The sequence below is a fragment of the Aureobasidium melanogenum genome (assembly GCF_000721775.1).
Source record: "Aureobasidium melanogenum CBS 110374 unplaced genomic scaffold scaffold_19, whole genome shotgun sequence".
NCBI lineage: Eukaryota > Fungi > Ascomycota > Dothideomycetes > Dothideales > Saccotheciaceae > Aureobasidium > Aureobasidium melanogenum.
Genome location: NW_024470071.1, coordinates 71,824 through 94,690, shown reverse-complemented (window position 1 = coordinate 94,690; position 22,867 = coordinate 71,824). Strand labels below are relative to the sequence as shown.

General features: G+C 42.1%; 8 protein-coding genes across 8 annotated transcripts; 5 read left to right on the top strand and 3 right to left on the bottom strand.

Annotated features, from left to right (window-relative positions):
* Positions 1-1,781: 1,781 nt before the first annotated feature.
* M437DRAFT_54252 (uncharacterized protein) lies at positions 1,782-2,343 on the top strand (the record flags this gene model as incomplete). The annotated part of the gene is made up of 4 exons (XM_041022653.1): positions 1,782-1,806; positions 1,865-1,909; positions 2,106-2,225; positions 2,279-2,343. 4 exons carry the CDS (start codon positions 1,782-1,784, stop codon positions 2,341-2,343), a joined length of 255 nt encoding a protein of 84 aa, XP_040877503.1.
* Positions 2,344-2,881: 538 nt separating this feature from the next.
* Positions 2,882-3,715, bottom strand: M437DRAFT_68027 (uncharacterized protein; the record flags this gene model as incomplete). Its single annotated transcript, XM_041025040.1, has 2 exons — positions 2,882-3,244; positions 3,302-3,715. The coding sequence occupies 2 exons, from the start codon at positions 3,713-3,715 to the stop codon at positions 2,882-2,884; spliced, it is 777 nt and encodes a 258-aa protein (XP_040877502.1).
* A 740-nt stretch (positions 3,716-4,455) lies between these two features.
* M437DRAFT_86571 (uncharacterized protein) lies at positions 4,456-6,035 on the top strand (the record flags this gene model as incomplete). The annotated part of the gene is made up of 3 exons (XM_041028486.1): positions 4,456-5,617; positions 5,746-5,816; positions 5,892-6,035. 3 exons carry the CDS (start codon positions 4,456-4,458, stop codon positions 6,033-6,035), a joined length of 1,377 nt encoding a protein of 458 aa, XP_040877501.1.
* Positions 6,036-6,141: 106 nt separating this feature from the next.
* On the bottom strand, positions 6,142-7,188 carry M437DRAFT_86570 (PAF acetylhydrolase family protein; the record flags this gene model as incomplete). Its single annotated transcript, XM_041028485.1, has 1 exon — positions 6,142-7,188. The coding sequence occupies one exon, from the start codon at positions 7,186-7,188 to the stop codon at positions 6,142-6,144; it is 1,047 nt and encodes a 348-aa protein (XP_040877500.1).
* Positions 7,189-15,684: 8,496 nt separating this feature from the next.
* Positions 15,685-17,131, top strand: M437DRAFT_77211 (uncharacterized protein; the record flags this gene model as incomplete). The annotated part of the gene is made up of 3 exons (XM_041026759.1): positions 15,685-15,756; positions 15,804-16,271; positions 16,319-17,131. The coding sequence occupies 3 exons, from the start codon at positions 15,685-15,687 to the stop codon at positions 17,129-17,131; spliced, it is 1,353 nt and encodes a 450-aa protein (XP_040877499.1).
* Positions 17,132-17,451: 320 nt separating this feature from the next.
* On the bottom strand, positions 17,452-19,086 carry M437DRAFT_54306 (putative cytochrome P450; the record flags this gene model as incomplete). Its single annotated transcript, XM_041022667.1, has 2 exons — positions 17,452-18,288; positions 18,319-19,086. The coding sequence occupies 2 exons, from the start codon at positions 19,084-19,086 to the stop codon at positions 17,452-17,454; spliced, it is 1,605 nt and encodes a 534-aa protein (XP_040877498.1).
* An 859-nt stretch (positions 19,087-19,945) lies between these two features.
* On the top strand, positions 19,946-20,806 carry M437DRAFT_68022 (uncharacterized protein; the record flags this gene model as incomplete). The annotated part of the gene is made up of 1 exon (XM_041025039.1): positions 19,946-20,806. One exon carries the CDS (start codon positions 19,946-19,948, stop codon positions 20,804-20,806), a length of 861 nt encoding a protein of 286 aa, XP_040877497.1.
* A 539-nt stretch (positions 20,807-21,345) lies between these two features.
* Positions 21,346-22,380, top strand: M437DRAFT_54107 (aldehyde reductase-like protein; the record flags this gene model as incomplete). The annotated part of the gene is made up of 2 exons (XM_041022634.1): positions 21,346-21,392; positions 21,447-22,380. The coding sequence occupies 2 exons, from the start codon at positions 21,346-21,348 to the stop codon at positions 22,378-22,380; spliced, it is 981 nt and encodes a 326-aa protein (XP_040877496.1).
* Between the last annotated feature and the right edge of the window lie 487 nt (positions 22,381-22,867).

The window sequence follows — 22,867 nt, the reverse complement described above, 5'->3', positions numbered from 1 at the left end:
CGACCAGCGAGAAGTTTCGTTCAGCCGCATTCTGCGGCTGAAGCCAAAAGTGTGCGGCTGGAGTGTTCAACTTTGTAGAGCAGCAGTGTCGAACAATCCCACTGTCGCTCCAATTGAGATACTTAGCTGATCAATGTGTTTCTGAGATTCTGTAACGCAATTGCGACTCTTTTCTGACGCACCGACCTCTCGTGGCTTCCGCCAGAAAATCGAGGACCTAAGCAGAGCAGAAGCTCCTGCAGTCTCGTCGACTGACTCGACCTCAAGTCAGATTGCCAAGCAGCAGCAGAAGAAGACTGTGCAGCTCGTAGAGGATTGGGACACTCTTTGGGCGGTCGGCTCAGCCGCGCGGGCAAGCGTTCAGGAACTGTCAGCGCTTTGCAGGCTCATCGTCGCTTCCGCTTCACAAGAAGCACAAAGCGATCCAGTTGTAGTGCCTGCAGGCTGCAATTCAGGAAACGTGTAGGAAAGCGGTCTGCTTCTTTCTTGCATTGCTGGTTTTCATGCTTGTACAATGCAAGTCTTCCATCAACCCAAGGCAGCAGTGCCCTCGTGTTGTACGAGGCAGACGACTAATCACCTCATCGCCAAACCGCCGAACGTCATGTCGCTTGAAATCACCTCAAGCAAACAGACCATGACCGCTACATCTCCAAAGGATCGCATGACAAAGACGCTTGCATGATTGCATCTGTCTTTTGCTAGCTCATTGTCTTTCCCGCGAGCACGTCCTGCCAATAGTAAACAGATCGACCACGATTCATGATGTCAAACGACAACACATCCAGAAGCTTCAGGCCCCTGCATGAAGCACTTACCACGCAAACAACATCACGAGGGGCTATATCGTCAGGTCAATAGTGGAGTTTGAACGCCGCACTAAACCCCAAATTGCAAGTTCATAGTCGACGCGGCTGAAGAAGAAACGACTAGAAGCGATTGAGTTCAAACTGTTCAATGAGATCTGGAAGAAACGGGTGGAGTACGTGCGGCTCTGATGATGTTGACACTGTTGTTTTCTGGGGCTGTTTCGGTCGAGGCGCGTCATGATGGCGCGTGCAGAGCCGCGATCGCGAAACCACTTCACGCTCGATTGGGAACGTAATAGCGTCGTTTGCCACAATGAAACAGAAACAACCCTGATGGCGTTATCTGATCATGATGAAAGATTACCGGACCATTACAACCAGGAGAAGCTTGAAATTTATGTATGCTGAGCAGGAAACATGCGTTGAGAGCAATAGAGAAGATTCCACTCGTTCACTGGCTTCAAAACGAGCCGCAGCATGCTATAGGAGATTACTTTACCCTGTCAACAAAGGATCGAATTCGCTCCGTCAAACGCGGGGCTTCATCACGGCTATGACACGTTTTAGGAGATCAATTAACGCTGTATTCGGTAGAAGATCAGCTGTATAAGCGTCATTCCATGACCAGATCTTCGATCTACTCAGGTACGACGCAAGCACGATCTGTGGGGAAAGCTACCCGTTCCACCTAACGCTTTGCTGCACGTTCATCCTTTACACCATCTCGCATCATCAGCTCATCTTACTTGCGCCCTTCTGACGAAACCGAGCAAGAACGACACTTTGCATGGCTGCAAGCGAGCGCCGAACAAGATGGCAGAAAGACGTATAAGTACCTCGTCCTCTGCTGCCTCTACCTCTCCTTCTTCATCATCAATCAGAAAACCACTTCGATCTTACAGCTTCTCGCACAATCTCACTTCACATCACACTACTTCAGAACAAAGTCTTTACTTTATTCAATCTATCAACATGTCTGGAACCTACAAGCCCACTGGTATGCACTTCTGCCTCCCTCCTCACTCCAGAGCAGCTTTAGCTGACATATTCTAAAGAGCACGGAGGCCTTAAGCAGGACGGTACCGAGGACAAGCGTGTCGGTAAGTCAAGCCCAAGGCACAGACACCATGACTAGCGACGGCATCTTGTCTCAGTCTGGCACAAGGCCAGTACGGCGTTCATCAGAACATCGTCCCGGGCGGCGTTTAGTGCAGAACTGGGTACAATTGTTTTGCAAAGTCGTGGTGTTCCCATCTGTCCATCTTGTGAGATGATACTAATCATACCTTCTCTTAGGTACCGGCCAGTTCGCCCAGGGCCAGGTTGATCCCCACCAGGCAGGCAAGGAGGGCGGTCACGCCTCTGGCGGCAGCTCTGAGGACACTGGCTCCTCCGGTGGTTCCGGCGGCAACGGACGTGAGTATTCACCTTCGGCTTCATGATCTCTTCACTCACTGACACCAATGCAGAGTTCGCTGGCGGCAAGGTGGATCCATCTGAGGCTGGAAAGAAGGGTGGACAGACTTCCCACTAAGTGTATTCTCTTGGGAGTCACTTGTTACGATATCATGGCTACCAACCCAGTCTTGTAATCTTATCATGACATAATTATACCACAATCTACATCAGATTAACCAGAACTTTCCTTCACTCTTTCATTGTCTACTTGCATGCTTCTCTAGTGAATCTCAAATGTTCAATGACAGTGTAATCAATACTCAACCTTCCCGTGTTCAAACATATGTAACGTGTATAGCTATAGAAATGCATCATAGTAATAGGAAAGTTAATGCTATCCACCGAGAGGCAGTAAGTTGTCGGCTCTATGGATACACCTCTGCTTTCCAAAAACTGTCTCTTTTCATAGTGTAGAGATGCTCTTTGCTATAGTCGGAGTACAGTGGAAGTTACGGAATTTCGGTCGCACCGAAGAACAACCGTCGGATTCGAATGTGACGCGCCAGTCGGGCGCTCTCCGTCCTTCCTCTCGTCCATCGTCATCTGCACCATACACAAGAATTTGAAGAACAAAGGTAATGAGAGACTCTTGAAATACCAAATATGGAGTAAGCCTATAGGGTTCCATGCACTTCTACTACCCTCTTCCCTCCCTCCGCGCCGCGCCGTGACAGACAGGTGTCAGGTGGATGTGTCCTGGCTGTTCTCGGCGTGCTGGTCAACCTCCTATCTGGCGTCAGCAGTGTCTTGTTCTCGTCATGCGCGCTGGAATTTACCATTTGCTCAGCGTCTACCTTAGCACTGCCAGTATTGATGGCCTCGCTGCGCGCCTTTGTGACTGCTTCCAACGTCTGCTTGGCAACAGTGAGCAACTCATTGCCAATTCCCTGATCGCCGTATCTCGCAAGGCCCCGCTGAGCCTCTTCGACGGCCCTGGAAGCATGAAGAAGGTTGTCCGTGGGACCGTAAGCAAGAACCTGGTTGTGTCAGTGAGAGTAGAGAAAAGCCAGCAACAGGCGAAGAGGTTTACTTACGATGTGTGCGTAGGTGCGAATGAGACAAGGAAGATCTCCCCAGAGCAGCAGTTCGGTAGCTATGGCCTCGGCGGCCTCGCTGTCGCCTTTGTCGAACATGTCCATCATGTCGGCGAAGTTGTTCTTGAACGCGTTTTCGAGATTCTCGTTGGCGTTGTGATGGATGCCGGGATACATCGGAAGATCATCATTCTCGCCGGGCTTAGGATAGCCTTTGTAATCGTAGCCGCGGTGCTCGAAGGAAGAGACAGAAGTACCAGCGGCCTCGGCGGTACCAGCGGCCTCGGCGGTATGCATTGCGGTATCTTGAATGAAAGTAGCGTCTTGAGTAGTGTCGGGGATCGCAGTGTCGTTCTCGACAGGATTTTCATTCTGGTGAGTGGAAAGCATCTGACCGTTTTTCTGCGATGCCATGATGTTGAGAGGTAGGTGGTGGCAATGGATTGTTCTGACGAAGTGTTGGTGGATAGGAAAAAATCGTATGCTTGCGCAGAGTTGAATGAGGGGGAAGAGCGATTACACGACTCCAGCTTCACTTCCGAATCAGGATTAATTGCTCGTGCAGGGAAAACGACCTGTCGCACACACTCACGATACCACAAGCGTATATCTGCCTTGATCTGGTCACGGCTTTGTATAGGCGCACTCAGGCGAAGGTGGTGCACAAGGTTCAGAACTGATGTTGTTGTTATTGGGATGGTGACTGGTGTCAAACGATGTGGGTCTTATACGCGGCGTCCCTGATCGCTCCTTCCAATCGACTCAAGTGAAGGCCTCAAGTGACGGGACCAAGCAGAAGTGAAGCCCAAGATATGAGTTCCGACTAACCAATCAGTATTCATATCCTGGGGCAATTCAATCTGGCATCGGAACTGGTGTTTGCAAGTTTCATTGTCACCGCTATGTAAATCAAGAACGTAACAACTTTACCGCTTCTTCAAAGGCCGGAAAGACAGCTTGCATATCCCAATGGATTCCAATAGGTAATGCAACAAACAACGCAATTCCTCCTTATCAAGACAGTATGCGCGCTATGGAGGCTATGTGCATTTGGTGAAAGAAAGTCAATCTCATAACTTTCAGGCAGCCATTAACATGCATACTTTCGATCGGAAGTTGGAACCAAGCACAATCATACAGGGGCTACAGTTGCCATGGTCAGAACTCTCAATGGCGTACTAGCCTCTATACCACTTGTTGTCGGGGCCAAGCACTTCCGAGGTAGCGGCGACTTTCGCGTAGCAGCCCTATACCTTGCGGAGGCCGCTGACTGGGTCAATGCCCAGGTTCCCACAGGACAGGACGAAGTTTCTGCCTGTATTTATGACGAGAAGATGTCGTCCGAAATTTTTCAACACTGCAACTCATACCTGCGCCAAAAACTGTGCCCATCCCTTGTGATGCACAATGCTGCTCGTGTCTGCAAGCGGTGCAAGAGGAAACTCGCGGCTGACACTGGCTCTGGCGACGACACTTGTGAGACTTTGATGAAGTCCTCCCTCCGCAGAAACCACGACAGGGAGTGCAAGGTACCTGGCGAGGACCATCAATCTGGAGCTGAAAAGAGCAGACTGAACGACATGGTCGAAGGAATCAGTGATCACTACTTGGAGAGTAACGCTTGGACCGACGACTACGCTGCCGAGATCTCTCGACAGATGCGCGACAACGAAGTTCAAATGCATCGCGACTCATTCATTCCTTCCGTGGATGCCACAGAGCCTTGTGGCATGAGCCATGATGGCACCATGAGGGTCCATACTGCCATGAATGTTGCCATGTCGACTCCAGGCTTTAATTATCTGAAGCAGCGCCAGCTTCTCGGCTTCCTCGTCGAACTTGGCAATTACAATCCCCTGGCGACCCACAGCAAGCTCGAGAAGCTGGACCTCGAAAAGATCTGCAACGATCTATACATTATCACCTCCAAGACTCCCTTTATCAAGAATGCATGTCTTGAAGGCAGAGACCCAGACGATCTCGAGGCCGATCAGGCCGATTGGCGCGCCGGAATTCCTGTTCCGGGTGAGGATGGACCTTGGAACTTCCTACTGTGGCGCTTGCTTCCCTATAAATGTGGATCGCACAGTTCTGACTGGGATGGCGAGACCATCAAACGCCTTTCCGATGTTTTCCGCGAGATAGAGACTAAATTTGGCATCCGTCTGCAGAAGGGGCCCGATGGTCCTCCTCAGATCCGCGAGGAGAACTCGGAATTCTCAGACATGCCTCGCGACTGGAGCTGGGCATGCCGGTCGATATTCATGTACACGCGCTTACAGAGAATGCGCACTGTCTGCAACCGCCATGAAATCAGTAAGTCTTCCTTCCCTGGAGCATTTCCTTCCGTTCGCTTCTATTGGCACAACTTGAGCTAAAGTTGGAAATAGCAATCGAGAATACCCAGAGCCTCTTTGCAGAGTTCATCTGACAACTTTACACAGACGACCCCAACTATCGCGAGTACTTGGGCCTGCCCCGTGTGCTCTGGATCCGTCACCTCTTGTGTGTTTCTGTTACGCACAAGCATCACGGCGACTCGACGCAGACAGGCTGACCTCCTTATGCTCGTTCACTCTCTGAGCGCAAGGAGAAGGAGAACAACATCTTGTTTGGAACCTGGACATCAAACGTCGGCAAGTCTAACATGGACAAGGCTGCAGGTGGGGTTCTTTGTAAGGACGTTGTGAATCTGAAGCTTGCAACAGTATGCTGTGGCCGTACCACAGAGTGAGCGGCAACGGTATAATTAGAGGTATTCCACCTGCCCGTACTCCATATCTTCGCACTGTGATACGTGTACACTCTACCATATCTGTTCTTGGCAATTCAAATTCTCTCTACTTATGAACATGTTTGTCCAGCACTCTTGCCTCGGGAAATTTCTCAGGCATATCTCTCGGTAGCAAATCCTTCGACAGTCCTCTCGCAAACTCAAAGAACTGTCCAACAAAACCATTAACATTCTCGATGGCTGTCTTTCCATTCATCGTACCCAGCAGCTCTCCAATCTTTGCATCGTCCTTTGTCTCTAATCCCAGAGTACTAGCCAACAAAGACAGATCAGAGTAAGAACCATGCACAGTGCCATTAAGCGTAACAGCAACCTTTGTGCCCGTGACTTTGGGCCAGACTTTGTTCCAAGAAGCATCAGTACTCAGATTCTTGCCCGCATGGCTCATGATCATGAATGGAGAAGACAAGCCATCATTTAAGACATCGCCGAACATAGTTCCATCAAGGTTGACAGCAGCGACTATACGCTGATCAGCAAGCATTGCAGCTGCAGCTGTGGCACCGCCCAGAGAATGTCCCATCATAAGGATTCTGTCCAAAGACCTCATGCTTGCGATATCGTGGAAGAGTTGGTTCCTGATGGAGCAATTGTGCAACTGGTCAATCAGGAAAGAAATATCGTGTTGGCGAACAAGCACGTCTGCTGTAATCTGCTCAGTAGTTGAAATATCGACTGCAAGTGCAATAGACTTGTCGGGATATTCGACGATATTCGCATCATAGGCGTGATCAATGGTAATAACCACGTAACCATGACTAGCCAGAGATTGAGCCATTGCACCATACAAAAGACGGGAATTGCCCAGACCAGGCGAGAAAATGACGATAGGGAAGTTGTTAGGACCGCGACTGCGATCTCTGCGGTTGAAAGCACAAGTGGAAAGTTCGAAGGAGGCGAATGTGCCGTTGGGTATCCCGATGGGTGCGTAGATCTTGTCGTAGACAGCTGCGGTGGCAGGAGGCATGTATGAGAGCATGACGGGCTGGCATTTCTTCGAAGCAGCGGCTGGATAGTAGGCAGAGACCATGATACGTCGAGGTTCCGGTTTGGTAGCATAAGTGTCGTTCCGCGAGGTGTCCACGAGTTCCATGATGGTGGTTGCGACACCATACTTTCCAAGTGGAGGTTGGACGACGATTGCAGACGTCAAAGTCGTATAGAAAAAGAATAGAGACAGCTTCATGTTAGGTAGACGGAAGCAAGAAGATGGAGGATAGCAAGTGCAAAAACGAGGATGTAGGTGAAGCTGACAAAGGGGAACTCATGCCACCGGTCTCTTTATACTTACATCGAGCTGCACAGCAAGACCTACCTTGAGACAACAACTATGAGACTCGCTCGAACACTTCCTTTTACGGTCTGATGGGTTTCTTACATCTTGGCTGTACACTCATGATAGAAGGTTGAATTCGCCGACGATGAGTTCGCATGAAGTCGGAGGATCTCGCCGGCCGCTGTCCGTGCTCATCTCGCGCGAACACTTCCTCTTTAGGTATAGTACGGCGGTCGATAGCTAAATGTGTGACAAAATTATTTAGTGTGCATAACTTCTGCACGGACATGATAAATAGCCGGCATAATATTTTCTTTGTTTACTTAACTGTTTACATGCATATACGATATATATTATAAAGCTAGAAAAGAGAGAGACTTAGTAATTAAAGAGCTAAACAAAGTTTTATATTATAGTAATAGATCTTCTTTCTTACTTATTAAATATTATATACAAATTATTACTTAAGCTATACGATTATTATCTAATCGTTTAGGTAAGCAAAAGTAGAAAGAAATAGCTATAATAGATAGAAAGGAGATTAAAGACTAAAGACTTTTTTATACCCTTATTTTCTTAAGTACTACTCTTTTAATTAAGAGGCTTAGCTATATAATGTTGTTTCTAAATATCTCTAGTAGCCTAATATATAGAATCTCGATCCTTATATAGTTTCTTTATATTACTCTTTAAGAGAGTAGAAAGTATAGTATGTATGTTATAAGAATTTTTCTTCTACTCTAAAGTATATTGCTTAATAGTATATTTCCTATTCTATAGAAGCCCTCTATCCTACTCTTAGAACCTCTAGCACTTAAAATAATTTTTACTATATAATCATTTTACCTTTCTTAAGCTCTAAGTTTTCTATCCTCCTTCCTACTTCTAGGCTAGCCTATATAACTAGTATTTAAACTACTCCTTACTTTCTCTCCTTATTTTTTATACTTCCTTTAAAATTATATAACTTATATAAGTTATTAAGTTATTACTTAATTTTACCTAAGTAGTAAATAACAACTTTAGTAGCTACTCTAATCTATACGCCTATATAACTACTATTACTTTAATTAGGAAGGTACTATATTTATTCTCTCTTCTATACAATCTTCTTTTTCTATATCTTATACCTCTATATAACTACTTCTATAATATCTCTCTTTTACTACTACTTAAGCTGCTTCTATTCTTCTATATTCTTAATAATACTAATTATATACATTAACTATACTACTAGATAGTTAATAGTAATAGCTTAGATATCGACAAAGATAGCTTTATTAATATTAGAGGTAACTAAGTAAGTAGTATTACCTAGCTATACTACGACTTACTAACCTATACGATTTAGCTTAAGCTTATTAGTCTTTATCTTAATAACACCTAGAAAGAGGTAATAGCGCTACTAAGTAAAAACATAGTTCTTCTCTACTACTACTATAACTAATTAAGTATACTAAAGTATCTCTAGCATATATGCTATATTAAAGCACTACTTATCTCTTCTTAGTTTATATAGGTAGGTAAGCTAGATAGTATTAAAAAAAGCTAACTAATTAGTAGTAAGTAGTAATAGTATAGTACTAACGATAAGGGAAAAGAAGATAGCTATAATTAGTATAAGGAGAAGATACATAATAATACTATTAGTAGAGGTCCTTTTAAGGTAAGAAAAAGAGTATTTTTATATACGCCTATACGATCTAATAAGAAGTAATAACTCTATATAGTTCTAAAGGGCTACTTTAATAATATTTATAATAACTACTACTAGTAAGATAAGAGTGCTAAGTACACCTTTAATATTAATAACGTTATAAAGCTAGATGCTATAATTACTAAGGAAGAGAAGCATAAGAATAAGAGTTATATAACTAGAGGAAATAGTCGCCCTATCTACCTTTTAAAAAAGCTTTCTAGACCTAGCATAGTTAAGCATAGTTAGAGATATAGCTGTAAGTCGTTAAAGAAGTAATTAGAGAAGTAATAGAAGGTTTAAGAAGGGCTTAGAGAGTAGAAGGGAAGGAGTTTTAAGCTATATAATACCTATAGGAAATGCCTATAAGTAAAAAGGGAAAGTCCTTCTTATTATTAATAATAACTTTTTTTTTTACTAAATCTTAATTTAATCTCTTAACTCTAAATATATGTAGTAATACTATATTATCTAGGAAGTATAATATAACAAGAATAGTATAAAGACAAATATACCTAAAAATAATTTACTTAGTACTCTCTATAACATTTTAGAATTTTTTACTCCTTTTTTCTTAGTATTCTTTATTATCTTTCCTTTCTTAAAGTAATAGATACTATATATATAGGAATAGAAAGCATATCGTATAGGTAGGCAAATGCAAAGTTATAGAAAGTTATTACCTCTAAATACTAATACTACTATTATATACTTTTAGATTATAGTACCTAACTTCTCCTATCCCTAATACGATAATACTCTTCTAAATACCTTCTTATATTAAGGTAGTATATAAAGCTAGGTATTATACTATAAGAAAGAGAAGGGCAGTCTATTACTTAAGAGATATATATAAATTTTTATAATAACGATAGATCTTAATTCTTTATATGCTAACTATAATTCTAGTTACGTACTTAAGCTATATAATTATTATCTGCTATACTAGGGCAAAAGTAGGCCTATAATATATATCTACTAGGAAAACCTTAGAACTAGGCTTTAGAAAGAAAGGTTTCTATAATAAAACCTAATAATCTATTAGAGTTACTTAGATAGCTTTCCGCTTCTAAGCTACGTCTATATATCTCTATCTATACTTGCTAGCTTACGCCTAATAACTAGAATAGTCTTGCTACTCTAGTTTTCTTATTATACCCTTAATAAGAGTTATAGAGTTATATTAGCTTTTGTTATATACTACTAAGCATACTTCTAAGCTATATAATATATATTTTAAATAGTAAAATAGCCCTAGCTTAAGAATATTTATACTCTTAGACATTTACTATTTTTAAACTTTAATGGTCTCCCTACCTTCTTCTAGTTAGCTCCTTTTGCTTACTCTCTATATTACTAGGCTATATAATACGCTATATATATTCTACCCTTACGTAGCCTCTTCTATCTTTTATCTATACCTTCTTAATCTTATATCTAGTCTTATATTACTTCTAAGGTATACCTACTTACTTACTATTTCTTTATTAATTTTCTTTATTAATACCTTTCGCTTCTAGTAAGAACTACTTTTTTACTTTATATAACTTAGAGCTAATCTTACTTGCATTTTAGCTAGCTATATAAACTCCTACTTCTTCCTATAATCCTATATTATTAATAATACTATAACTACTTCTTCCTTCTCTTTAAGTAGTAGCTTATATTTTATACTATTCTTTATATATATTAATAATATATTAACTATATATTATAATAGCTCTATATCTACTTAACATAAGTACTCTCTAGAATAATATTAATAAGAACTAGGACATTACTAGTAATAAGGTAAGTATATATACCTAGTACTTTCGTAGCGCGCTAACCTATACGATTCTCTAGTTCCTCTATATTACTTATCTAAGTAAAGAGTAAGAAAAACTATATATGCTAAAGAAAAAGGAGAAGCCTCTTAAGTGTATTATAGTATAGAATCTAGAAGACTTCCGTCCTATATAGCATAAGTCATATATTAATACACTACTTATTACTACTTAGTTTATATAGCTAGGGACCTATAATAAGATTAAAAAATACTTACTACTTTAGTATAGCAGCAATATAGAATACTTATATACTATCTATAGTAGTAGAAAGAGTCTAGAGAATAGCACATTATATAGTCCTTTTAAGGTATAAGTAAAAGTATTCTTATGTTCGCCTATATAATTTAATATAAAGAAATAGGAATGCATTATCTAGTATAGATACTTTAATAATGCCTATAATAACTATATCTAGGATAACTTTGCTCTTTGCTATAACAAATCTCTAAGCTATAATAAGTAGATAAGGACTATGAAAATTAAAGAGCCTAATAAGAATAAGAGTTATATAACTAGAGAAAATAGTTGCCCTTCTTACATAATTAAGAAACTAGATAAGTATAGAGTGTTAAGTTAGGAGGAGCTAAAGTAGTCTAAGTTAAAGTTAAAGTAGAAGGAAAAGTAAAAGAGGCCTTATAAGCTAAGCCTAGAGCTTTAAAAGACCCTCTATTTTACTTAAAGATAGGAAAGAAATTATAGGAAGAATTAAGAGAAGTATAATCTAGTAATTAAATTCTATGCTTTTCTCTTAATAATTACTATCTAAATATGTAATCTTACTTTATATAAGAATTATATAGGTAGGACATGCTATATATTAAGAAGGCTAATAAATTTTAAAGAAACAATATAAGAGATCTAAAATATATTTTCTTAATTAACTTTTTAATATTCTTCTAACTTTCTATCTTATTTCTTTATGATTTTTAATGGCATATATAGAATTAGAGTATATAATTAAAGTAGAATATAGGTATTATAAAGAGATTATATAAGAATAAAAAAGATATATAATATAAATTTTAGTTAGGGTTATACCCTTAGCAAGTAGAACTTATATAATAATTCTTTAAGATAAAAGAGATTTACTAAATAACTTTAGAACTAAGCTATATAATGTAATTATAAGATTTCTTTGCTATCCCTATCTAATTCCTCTTCTTCCTTATCTACTAGCTCCTTTACTCTATCCTCTTATTTACTCTTATAAGAATTTTCTAGCTAAGGCTTCTTAACCTCTCTCTTAACATCTCTATTATTAGAAAGGCGGTAGCTACGTATATAATAAGGATTAGATTTAGTATTAGATAGGCCTTTAGATAGGTCATTAAGGCTTCGTCGTAGCATTAGTACCTTTATTAATGCGACATAGCGCAGCATCTATAAAGGTTAGCTTTATACTATAGTAACGTAAGGGCTATATAATACCTCTAGAGCCTCTATATCTTCCTCTAGCTCCTTCTTAATGCTCTGCTTTATCTTCTAAGGTTTAGGCTTTACTACTACCTTCTAAGGCCTCTTTCTTTTTAGTACCTTAGGCGTAACTAGTAGATTACTATTGCTTTTTCTATTAGCCTCTTATTCTAGCATATATAATTAAGGGGTAGTTATTTCTACTATAAGGGTAATAGACTAGCGTGCTACCTTATTTAGTTTTAAGAATAGTAGTTACTTAGTAATAAGATTAAAGAAAGTTATTAAAAGCTTAATTAACTTAAGACTTAGTCGCCCTAGTATTTATATAGGTTTAGTTAGATCATATACTATAGTAAGGTAGACCTTAGCTCCTTCTTCTATCTACTTAGACTATTATAGTACTACTTTAGTAAAGATAAATTAAAGGGTCCTAATAAGTTCTACCTTAGTCTTAATCTACTAGTTTGTAATAGCTATAGTAAAAAACACTATGTTATTAGTCGTATAGCTTAATAATTTATAATCTAGAAGAAGGGACTTACTAATCTATAACTAGGCTTTAGGCACTTTACCTTCTTTTTTAGAAGCTATAACGATATATAGAGAGATTAGAGTCTTTATATCGTCTACCTTTTTTTTAGGCTTTCTAATAGCCTTTGTACTAGTAAAGTATAGTATCTAATCTAGCTAGAAAGAGATTAAAGGGCTATAAGCATTATATATAGACTTTTCTTGCTTTAATATCCTTTATATGCTTTCTATACGGCGTTATAAACCTATAGTTATTTACTTTTAGTCTCTTTATAGAGGGTAGTATTAAGTAAGTATATAGACTATAGCGGCTTTAAAAGTAGGACTATTATTACTAGTAAGGTTAATTTTAGGTATGTTTATACGATAGATAGAGGAAGTTTCTATGCCTATATTATACTATTCTATAACTAAGAGGAAGGAAAAGTAATACTCTCTATTTTCTAAGCTGTAGTACTAATAGAAGCGGGTATTTAGGCATCTTATCTAATAATTATAATTTGTCTTCTACTTATAAAAGCAGGTCTAAACTCCTAGTATAATAGTTGTAAAGAATCGTATAGCTTAATAATGTCCTTTTTAATAAAAAAAAACATATAGTTTAAAGTATAAAGAGTTCTTAATCGAAATCCTTTATACGTGCCTTATAGTTAAACTAGTCGAACCCTATAGCACTTAGGCCTACTTTGCTTAGATTATACCTTTAATCTTCCTCCTTCTTCTAAGGCTTACCTTTTAAATTACTAGCCTAGGGGTCTCTATTAAGAGTCGTACTATCTAATAAAGACTTAAGTATAATAGCATTAGGCTCCTAATTATAGTTACCTATAGGACATAGTGTCTTAAGAAGCTTAGGTAGGCCTTACTTCTTATGCTTATAGAGTAAAGTTCTAAGCTATATAAATGCCTCTTTGTATAGTCGCTTACTAGTATTAGGAAAGAAGTCTACCTTATTAATATTAAAGAAACTACAGCTCTTAAGAATTTCCTAGTAGACTTCTATAGTCTCTTTAGGTAATACCTTATTAATATCTACTACTAGTTAGCTAGTATAAGGCTAACTTAGACTATACGAACTAAACTCTAGTGCAATATAGTCGAGTTTATTAAGTAGCTCTTAGTCTACTATAAAGGTAAGATCTTTAACCTAGTCTTCCTCCTTATATAGGTAAGTAGGTCGACCTAATACTATATAAGGCCTATTCCTTTAGTTCTAGATATAATAAAGATTCTATATGCATACGAATATAGCAATTGCCTTCTATAATATAGGTGTATAGATATAGAGTATAGTAATATAGTTAGCTTTTAATACTTTATTAAAAAGACTACGGCTTTTATAGCTCTAAAATGCTTGCTACTACTAAGTTACTAAGCTATATAATTATTTTAAAATTAATTGCATTACTTACCTGCCACTTTATTAATATGCCTTTTAATAATTAGTTCTACTAGGCTTTAATCTATTAGTTTTTTTTACTCGTTCTAAATAAGAAGTAGTCTTTAAATTGTATATCTAAACAAACACGTTTTAATAGCTTAAAGTAGTAGTCAGTAATTATAATAGTCTCATTACTATAGTCTAATTAAACAAAGTATAGAATATAACCTATAGATTTTACTACTTAGTAGTACTAACAAAATATACTAGTATTATATATTAAAGCCTTTTAAAGACGTCGTATAGCTAAGGAAACATACCTAATCCCTATATTAGTAGTAATGCTAATATAGTACTAGATAATATATCTAGAAAATATATCGATTACACTATAGACCTAGAAGCTAAAGTCTTTAAGCTTATAGTATACATCGATTAACTATATGTAGTTTTTTCCGCCTATATAATACTTACTATAATAGCGCTAGAGATCGCGATAGCGTAAAGCTATGCTAACTAGGTTAATCTCCTTAACTAGACTAAATATCTTATTTCTATTATATATTAGTTATCCTTATAAATAAGGTAGTTTATAGCTATATAAACTATAAGATTACTATCTATATTAAGTAAGTTAAGCAAAAGTATGTAAATAAGAACTCTTATCTAAATTGCTTAATAGTGCCTATATTAAGTATATCCTTAATAATATGCCTCTACTCGTCCTTAATTTGCTTCTATTAAGTCTATATAATATAGTAGTATATCTCTATTAATTTTCTAAGGCGTATAACTCCTTCTAAAGAGATTTAGAACCCTTCTTACCTAAGAGCTTAAATAATTTACTTATTCTAATATACTTTAAGGAAGTATAGTAAGGCGATGTACTAGTAGAGCTATAAGGAGTCGACTATAGTAACATATAATTAGGCATTGTATTTAGTAATAATCCGAAGAATTGTATAGGTAGAGCACTTAATACCCTTTTAAGATAGCTACTTCTAGCCGTCGCTAATAGTACTATGTTATACTACCTTAAGTAGCCCTTAGTAAAGCTCTAAGGGTATAGCAAATAGCCTTCTAACTATCGTACTACTAAATAAAGTGGCGATAATAAAGGCAACTATCTTATAGAGTAGAAATATAGTCTTAGTATAAGAAAGGCCTTAATTAAAACATCACTATGCTTTCTGTCTTAATGGTTGCTATGGTAACCTTTCGCACAAATCGTACACTCCGCAAAATTCCGTAGCATGCATATATCCGACATAAAAAGACGCTAAATAATTTTGTCATACATTGAGCTATCGACCGCCGTATATAGTCGCCTTGGCTGCGACAGGTCGTTTCTGTGGGCTCGGAACACTCACGCCTTCGTCTTTACTTTGCAGTATCCATATAACTTGATCAAGACAAGCCTCGCCCGAATATGCCTCTTCCCACTCATCATTGCGCGAAAGATGCGTCTTGGACCATTGGACCGCCGCCTTGAGCGGACTAGATGCCTATCCTGTGCGAAGAGTCATTTGAAGGTGAGTTGGCCATATATCTTGGTCGTAGTCTTGCTAAACAATCGCAGTGTTCTGCTGGCACAAGATGTACGAATTGTTTCAAGCGTAATCTTCAATGCGTCTATCCTCAGAAAAACACAGCAACCATGGGGATACAGCTGTTCAATCCACAAACACCTAGAAGCGAGGTCTGTCTAAGGATATCACAAAAGCCAAACTTCGACCACAGCAACGAGATCTTGAAAATCTTTCTCACCAGATTCGTCAGCGAGAATGACTTTACTGGACTTCCTTCGACTTGGTTCCTCGACATTCAGACGCACTTTGCAACCGACATGGCAGTGCATCATGCGATCAAGGCATTGAGTGCATTATACGCTTGCCAGAAAGATAGCACAAACCGTCTCCAGAATCAGAGACTCGCATTAAAGTCCTATCAGACTGCAGTGCTATCAGTAAAGAAAGTAATCAATGGCCCAGACGCAAGGATCGAGCAACCACTATTGTCAAGCACGTTTCTACTAGGCTTGTTTGAGGTAATACTTTCATTATATCTCTCGGCATCAGCTTATAACGCATACAGTTAATGTACGACCCCACAGGCCAAGGCTGGATAAAACACACCATGTACGGTACCTCTAAACTCGTCCAATTTTTAGGACCAGAGGCTTTCCGCTCAGGCCTAGGTCTGAGTTTCTTCACTCAGACGAAGATGTTTGAAGTTTCTCGCTGTCTGATATTCTCAGAGTCTTCGTTCTTGATTCAGAAGCCTTGGATGGAGTTGCATTACAGTAGTGATTCTAGCGAGAGTGACACACATCCTCTAGATGATCTTCTCGATCTGATGATCAAATGCTCGGATCACTGCGCCAGGGCATTGTCATACCTTCAAGGCATGAACGAAACCGCTCTATCAAGCGTCCAGATCCAACAACTCCGAAGTTTCTCTCTGGAAGGATTCGAACTCAGACTTGCCCTCGATGGAGTAGACTCCCGTCTTTTGTCACTGCCATTCCACCTCACAACCTCGTCCCGCACTCTGATTGCAAAAGTATACTTTGCAGCAACTTCGATCTTTCTCTCTGGAATCTACGATTACAGATCTGTATGGCTACGATCCATAGAAGCTGTTCCCACACTCTCACAGTACATGATTGAATATCACGTCAACACAATACTTGAGGGAACGGAATATGCAATGCAGCAAACCAATCTTTCCAAATTGCTGTTTTTATATCCACTTAGGGTTGCTTGTGCGAGGGTGTATATGGATGAGCAAAAGCAGAGATTGAGGAAAATGTTTGGGCTGATACAACACTCATTCGCTGTTGCAGATGTATTCAGGACTGAGGTGGAAGAGCTTTGGAGAACGCCAATTTTGGAGCGGTATACTTGAATCTACGTTGCAGTCAAGTCTAGCTGGGATGATGACAACCATATCTCAATTTTGCATGCGACTATCATGACTCTACTGTGTTGGTGGCCGGGATCCAGCAAGGGCAGCAAGTCTTTGTTATTTCAATGCTCCCGATCCCTCTGTTCATCCCTAGGGATATATCATGCGGCACAGCAAGCATATGGGGAGATACCAAGCAGGATCAGCCTGCAGGTCAATCTGATATAACATACGACGACGTCTTGGTGCTATCATTAGCCACACCTCGCCGAAGATGAACAAGATGAGTTCTTCAAGGATCTCCTCAGCGAGTGAGAACATCAATTGTTGTTCCTAGGCACAAGGCGCACGGCGGCATCCTCCGGTCTTTTGAAATGCGCACTGATGTTGAAATACTTGTCGTTCATGACAGTCAACAAGCGTTGTCTAGCCTCAGACTCTGACTCATTGCCATGTGCTACAGGTTCGACCCTGTACCTAGAAAGTAAGTTCGCGACCACGGCCACAAACTCCACCTGAGAGAACTTTTGGCCAGGACAGATGCGAGGTCCACCAGTCCATGGAAAGTAGAGCACTCCATCAGGCACTTGAAGACTTTCTGTGCCATCTGTGTTTTTGACAATGAAGCGCTTGGGATTGAAGTCTAGAGCATCCGAGCCCCAGCGAGGAGATAAATGTCCTCCGTATAGGTGCCAAGCTACTTGCATGCCGGGTCTGACGACGACCTCCCTCTCTCCCTCGGGTGTGATGATGGGTATAGTCCGCGACGAGGTAGGAGTGCGCGCCAACAACGGAGCAGGAGCTGCGAAACGCACCACTTCGTGCATCCAAGCAAGACATCTTACCAGCTTGGGGAAAGTGTCGGCATATTCACTGTCCTGTGTGTACAACTCATCGACTTCTTCCATCATCCATTGCTGCACCTCAGGGTACGCGGCGACATAAGGCAAAGCGTAGGAGAGTGCAGAGGCAGTAGTTTCGAACCCGGCCAGATTGAAGATGAAGAGGTTGCCCCATAGTTCCTCTTCTCTCAGATATTTCATAGATCCCTGGACTGGTTTATCGCCTACTTCGCTTTTTGCGGCTTCATTGGCAGAAACCAATGCTGATAGTAAGGTTGCTCGGTTTGTTGACGATTTTGTTTCGTTACGGACCAGCTCTCGCATGTAGAGTCTGAATTCCGAAACACACAGCTTGAGCCGTCTGAGGCTACTTGGCAGCATCCAATCAGGAGCTTTGAGGCTGTTGAACAGAGCCGTCAAGATGATATTCTTCAAGATGAAGCTGAGAGAATCCATGAAAGACAATTTATGTCCAGAGTGCACTTTGTTTAGCTCGGCTTGCTGTCCGAAACCAACGGCTGTCAGGATCTGCATGGCGAGCAGATCGCAAGTGATGCGAAAGCTGCCCAGAGTGTAAGGCTTGTCGAGATGGAGTGCGGCAGCTCGTTTGCAGGATTCGCGCCAGACCTCATCCATGGCACGCTCATTGAATGCAGGACCGGTTATTCTACGATGGCGGTTCCACTCGGCTCCGTGAGTCGAGGTCAGGTTTGGACCAAAGAAAGCAAAGACTTGTGATTGTGCCGGTGGTATGCGCCACTTGCTATGATCGCGGGCTGTTTGGAGAACTGCGGGTGAATGACATGTAATGATCTGAATTGAATTAGGTGAGCATAGGATAAAGTTGTCTCCTATTCTTGTTGTAGTCTTGCGACCATCGACGAGTGACCAGCCGAATTCGGAGTAGAGGTACCAGCTCCCGAGGCCAAAAGGCAGGTTTTGCACCCATGCGAAGAGCGGCCGCAGAGGCAGCCACCAAGCATCTTCCTCAGAGAATGGAGTGAGCACTATAGGTAGTCCAAGTCCAAGTGCTTCCTGGTAGTTGTTGAACCATCGAACAAGCCGTAGGATGATTGGTATGGAAAATAGACCGATGAAAAGGCCAAGCAACATATTTAAGATGTAGCGAGACAAGCAACTGAAACGATAACAAGCTTTTCCCAGGCATAGTAAGCAAGCGGGATGCGAGCTTCAATAATGCTCCGAGAAGAATGGGGCTTGAGCTACCTGAAGGATGCGAAGGATGCGATAACAGAGTTGTTTCATAGATCTGCAAGCTGTTCGGCGACCACAATAATGCTGATCTATTCCGATCAAGCTAACGTCGGTCATGGTTGTTACCTACATCCTTCGCGGCATAGCCTCAGGGTAGTGAGCATCTGTCCTTCGCGTTGTCCATCATCCTTTCAGTGCTTCTGATGGCCCAACACGCGGCACGAGTCTGATTCTATGGAATGATTGGATGACAGTAAATCTACAAATGTAAAGCGACAATCCTAGGGGATGATATTACGCCAGCGGCGTCAAAATCTCCTTCCCGAATGGTCAAAAGTCGTGGCTTGATCATTGTGGTCGTGTCTCTGAATATCGACCACCTCGCATGCATTAGACGGCTGGGACTCGATGCATTGCACAAAAGAGATAAACCAGCCAGCTCAAGCAAGTCGCCAGATACACACGGCGTGCATGTTAACATAATATCTACTTGCTTTGCGGGCCACCCTGCTTGAGCGAGACATTTTCTTCATCTTCGAGTCTCAGCCTTGACTCTGAATTCTACCCAGTCAATCACCTGGACCAATTATCGAGGTCCTCAGTACAAAGACATGGCGCGACAAAACTCATCTACTCCCAACCACTCCGCGATCCTTCGGCGACACCACCCGTCCTGTCTCTTGGAACCTGGGCAGAACTCCTAAACCCCTTGTGTTTCGTCTACGAGATCGAGGAAGCAGACTATGAAAACACACTCATGATAGTACCTGGAGGACGATACCCCTACGCCGGGGATGTTTCAACAGATGCAGATTGGCTGCGCGAACCAGAAGCCGAGCTTGTTTGGCGCAATGTACTGGTCCATGAAAAGCTGAATGCAGCAGAGTCAAGCTGTGCTAGGATTGTAAGATATAAAGGCAGAGACGCTGCTACTGCATTCCCACTGTTGGAGAAACCTGGAGGTGGTCCACTGAACAAGTTTCTTGCTCTTCATCGTGCGCGTATGTATCCTGAGGCCCACGACAATGAGGCTGATAGCGACTCGATTGAGACGAGCTTTATTGCTTCGACGTACCTCCCTCTGGTCTATCGGTGCGCATTACAGATCTTGTCTGCCTTGTCTGAGATCCATCGCAATGGGATTATCCACATGGACATCGTGAGTCCGGATTGCTTTTGGCTATACGAAGACCTGAGTATAGCACTGGTTGGCTTCCAGTCGGCAGATTTTGTCAGTTTGAAAGGAGAGCGAGTTCAGGGTAATGCACACTGTGGTGAGGAGTTTCGATACCCATGGGTGAGAACTACACAACATGAGCGTCCTACTGCCAAGGTCGATCTGTTTGATTGGGCCACTTTGATCTATACCTTGATGACAGATCGAAGCCCTGTGGATGGTAGGGTAGTACACAATGCTGAGATGGAGGAAATTATCAGTACAGGATCGTTACCAGTGCTTGAAGAAGAGAAACTAGGGCATCTGGTCAAGAAATGTTGGCTGGGCGAGTACAAGTCTGCATCGGAAATTATGGCAGATCTGAAGGTGTTCTTGACCCAACGTGGATTCAAAGTGGAAGAGGATGACATCCGAGGATACGACTTTCGCACATTCCTGTAGGATGGTTGAGGGTCCAAACGACAGTCGCAGAGATGGTCCGGACTCCGTCGTGTAGTGATTACCTTGATGGCGATGAATACCACTCAACACGGTACAGCTTCAGCAAAGCTTTGACAACAGGGCATTACTCGATATCGGCTGATTCAGACATTAATGGAAGTCAGTGGAGCTTGAAAGTTTATCCCTTGGCCTTCTTCCAGGTGTACTCGTCAGTTCGTTTCAAGGTCGAGTATCAGCCGACAGGCAACGGTGAGAAGGACGGACCGGAGTGGCAATCCAGCTCGCGGACAAAGTCAAGACCGGCAGATTTGCGTGAAGGACGGGAGCAATTGTACGGCAGCGAGACGGAGATAGATATGTGGCATTCGGCACGATGACGTTATTTCGGGTAATATGGCGTGTCGGTTGAACAACTCCACGCCCCATATTACCCCACCGGGCCAACATATGAAAGCCCCTCCTTCCTCAATATTTCTCGACAAGACAACCTCGCATTTTCCTCTTCTTGATTTCTCAATCTTCACTTCATATCACACATCATGTCTCTCGGTCGCACAGTCAAGCTCAACACCGGCGCCTCCATCCCGTGAGTCCCCTTGCAACAGCTGAAGCCTTGTGTCGTCGCTAATAACAATCACAGTCAATTGGGTTTTGGTACCTGGCAGGCAGAGCCTGGCCAAGTCGAGGCCGCCGTCTACGAGGCCCTCAAGGCTGGCTACAAGCACATTGATCTTGCCAAGGTCTACGGCAACCAGAAGGAGATCGCCAACGCCTTCAAGAGAGCTTTCAGCGAGGGCATCAAGCGTGAGGACATTTTCATCACCTCCAAGCTCTGGAACTCGCAGCACAGACCCAAGGATGTCGCTCCTGCCCTTGACGACTGCCTTGCTGAGCTCGGCCTTGACTACCTCGACCTGTACCTCGTCCACTTCCCCGTTGCCTTCGACGAGTCTGGCGACGTCCACCAGAACCTCTTCCCTCTCCGTGACGACGGCGACGTCAAGATGCTCGACAGCGTCTCGATCGTCGACACATGGAAGGCCATGACCCAGCTCGACAAGAAGAAGGCTCGCGCCGTCGGTGTCTCCAACCACACTCAGGAGCACCTTCAGGCTCTCATCGACGCCACTGGTGTTACCCCCGCTGCCAACCAGATCGAGCGTCACCCTCGTCTCCTTCAGACCGACTTCGTCAAGTGGTGCGGAGAGAAGGGTATTCACATCACCGAGTACTCGACCTTCGGCAACAACATGGTCGGTGAGCCCCTCCTCATCCAGCACAAGACTGTCAAGGAGATCGCCGACCGCCTCAACGCCTCTCCCGCACAAGTCATCCTCGCCTGGGCTCAGGTCGGTGGCCACTCGGTCATTCCCAAGTCTGTCACTGCCTCTCGTATCCGCGACAACTTCAAGGAGATTGAGCTCCCCAAGGAGGACTTTGAGAAGATTGAGCAGATCGGCAAGGAGGAGCGCCGCCGCTACAACATTCCCTACACTGCCAACAAGCCCAGATGGCCTGTCAACATCTTCAACGAGCCCGAGGAGAAGGACGCTCCCCACAAGGTCATCGTCTAAGATGTTCTCTGTAGCAAAAGTTAAATGATTAGATACCCTCACGAATAGCTATAATCAAAAAATGTTCATGATTCATGCATTTGTTCTGCGAGTGTCTGTCGCGTTGATGGCAACAAAACTATGTCGTGGCCAGAAGTCGCGTACGCAAGCGAGTGTCTCGGATCTACACGTGCGGTCCGACCCTTGGCACATTACGGGCACAATCGTTCCTGCCTCGAACAAGCGTGCAAACATGCTGCTACAACCGCATATTCAAGCTGGTCTCCCTATTTGGAGCTCTTTCTTGCGAACATAAGCCACTTACCCGGCTCCAGTGTGGTGATACTATTCTCAAGGTTTGCTTATCGACTTGAATCTGGATCCTACTCAACGAATAAGTGCTGAGCTCAATCCCTGAGAACATTGACAAAACAATGTGCTCAAGATACGCATATTCACTCTGCCATACTTGCTTATAGGACTTATTGTCTGTCAGGAACAGCAAACA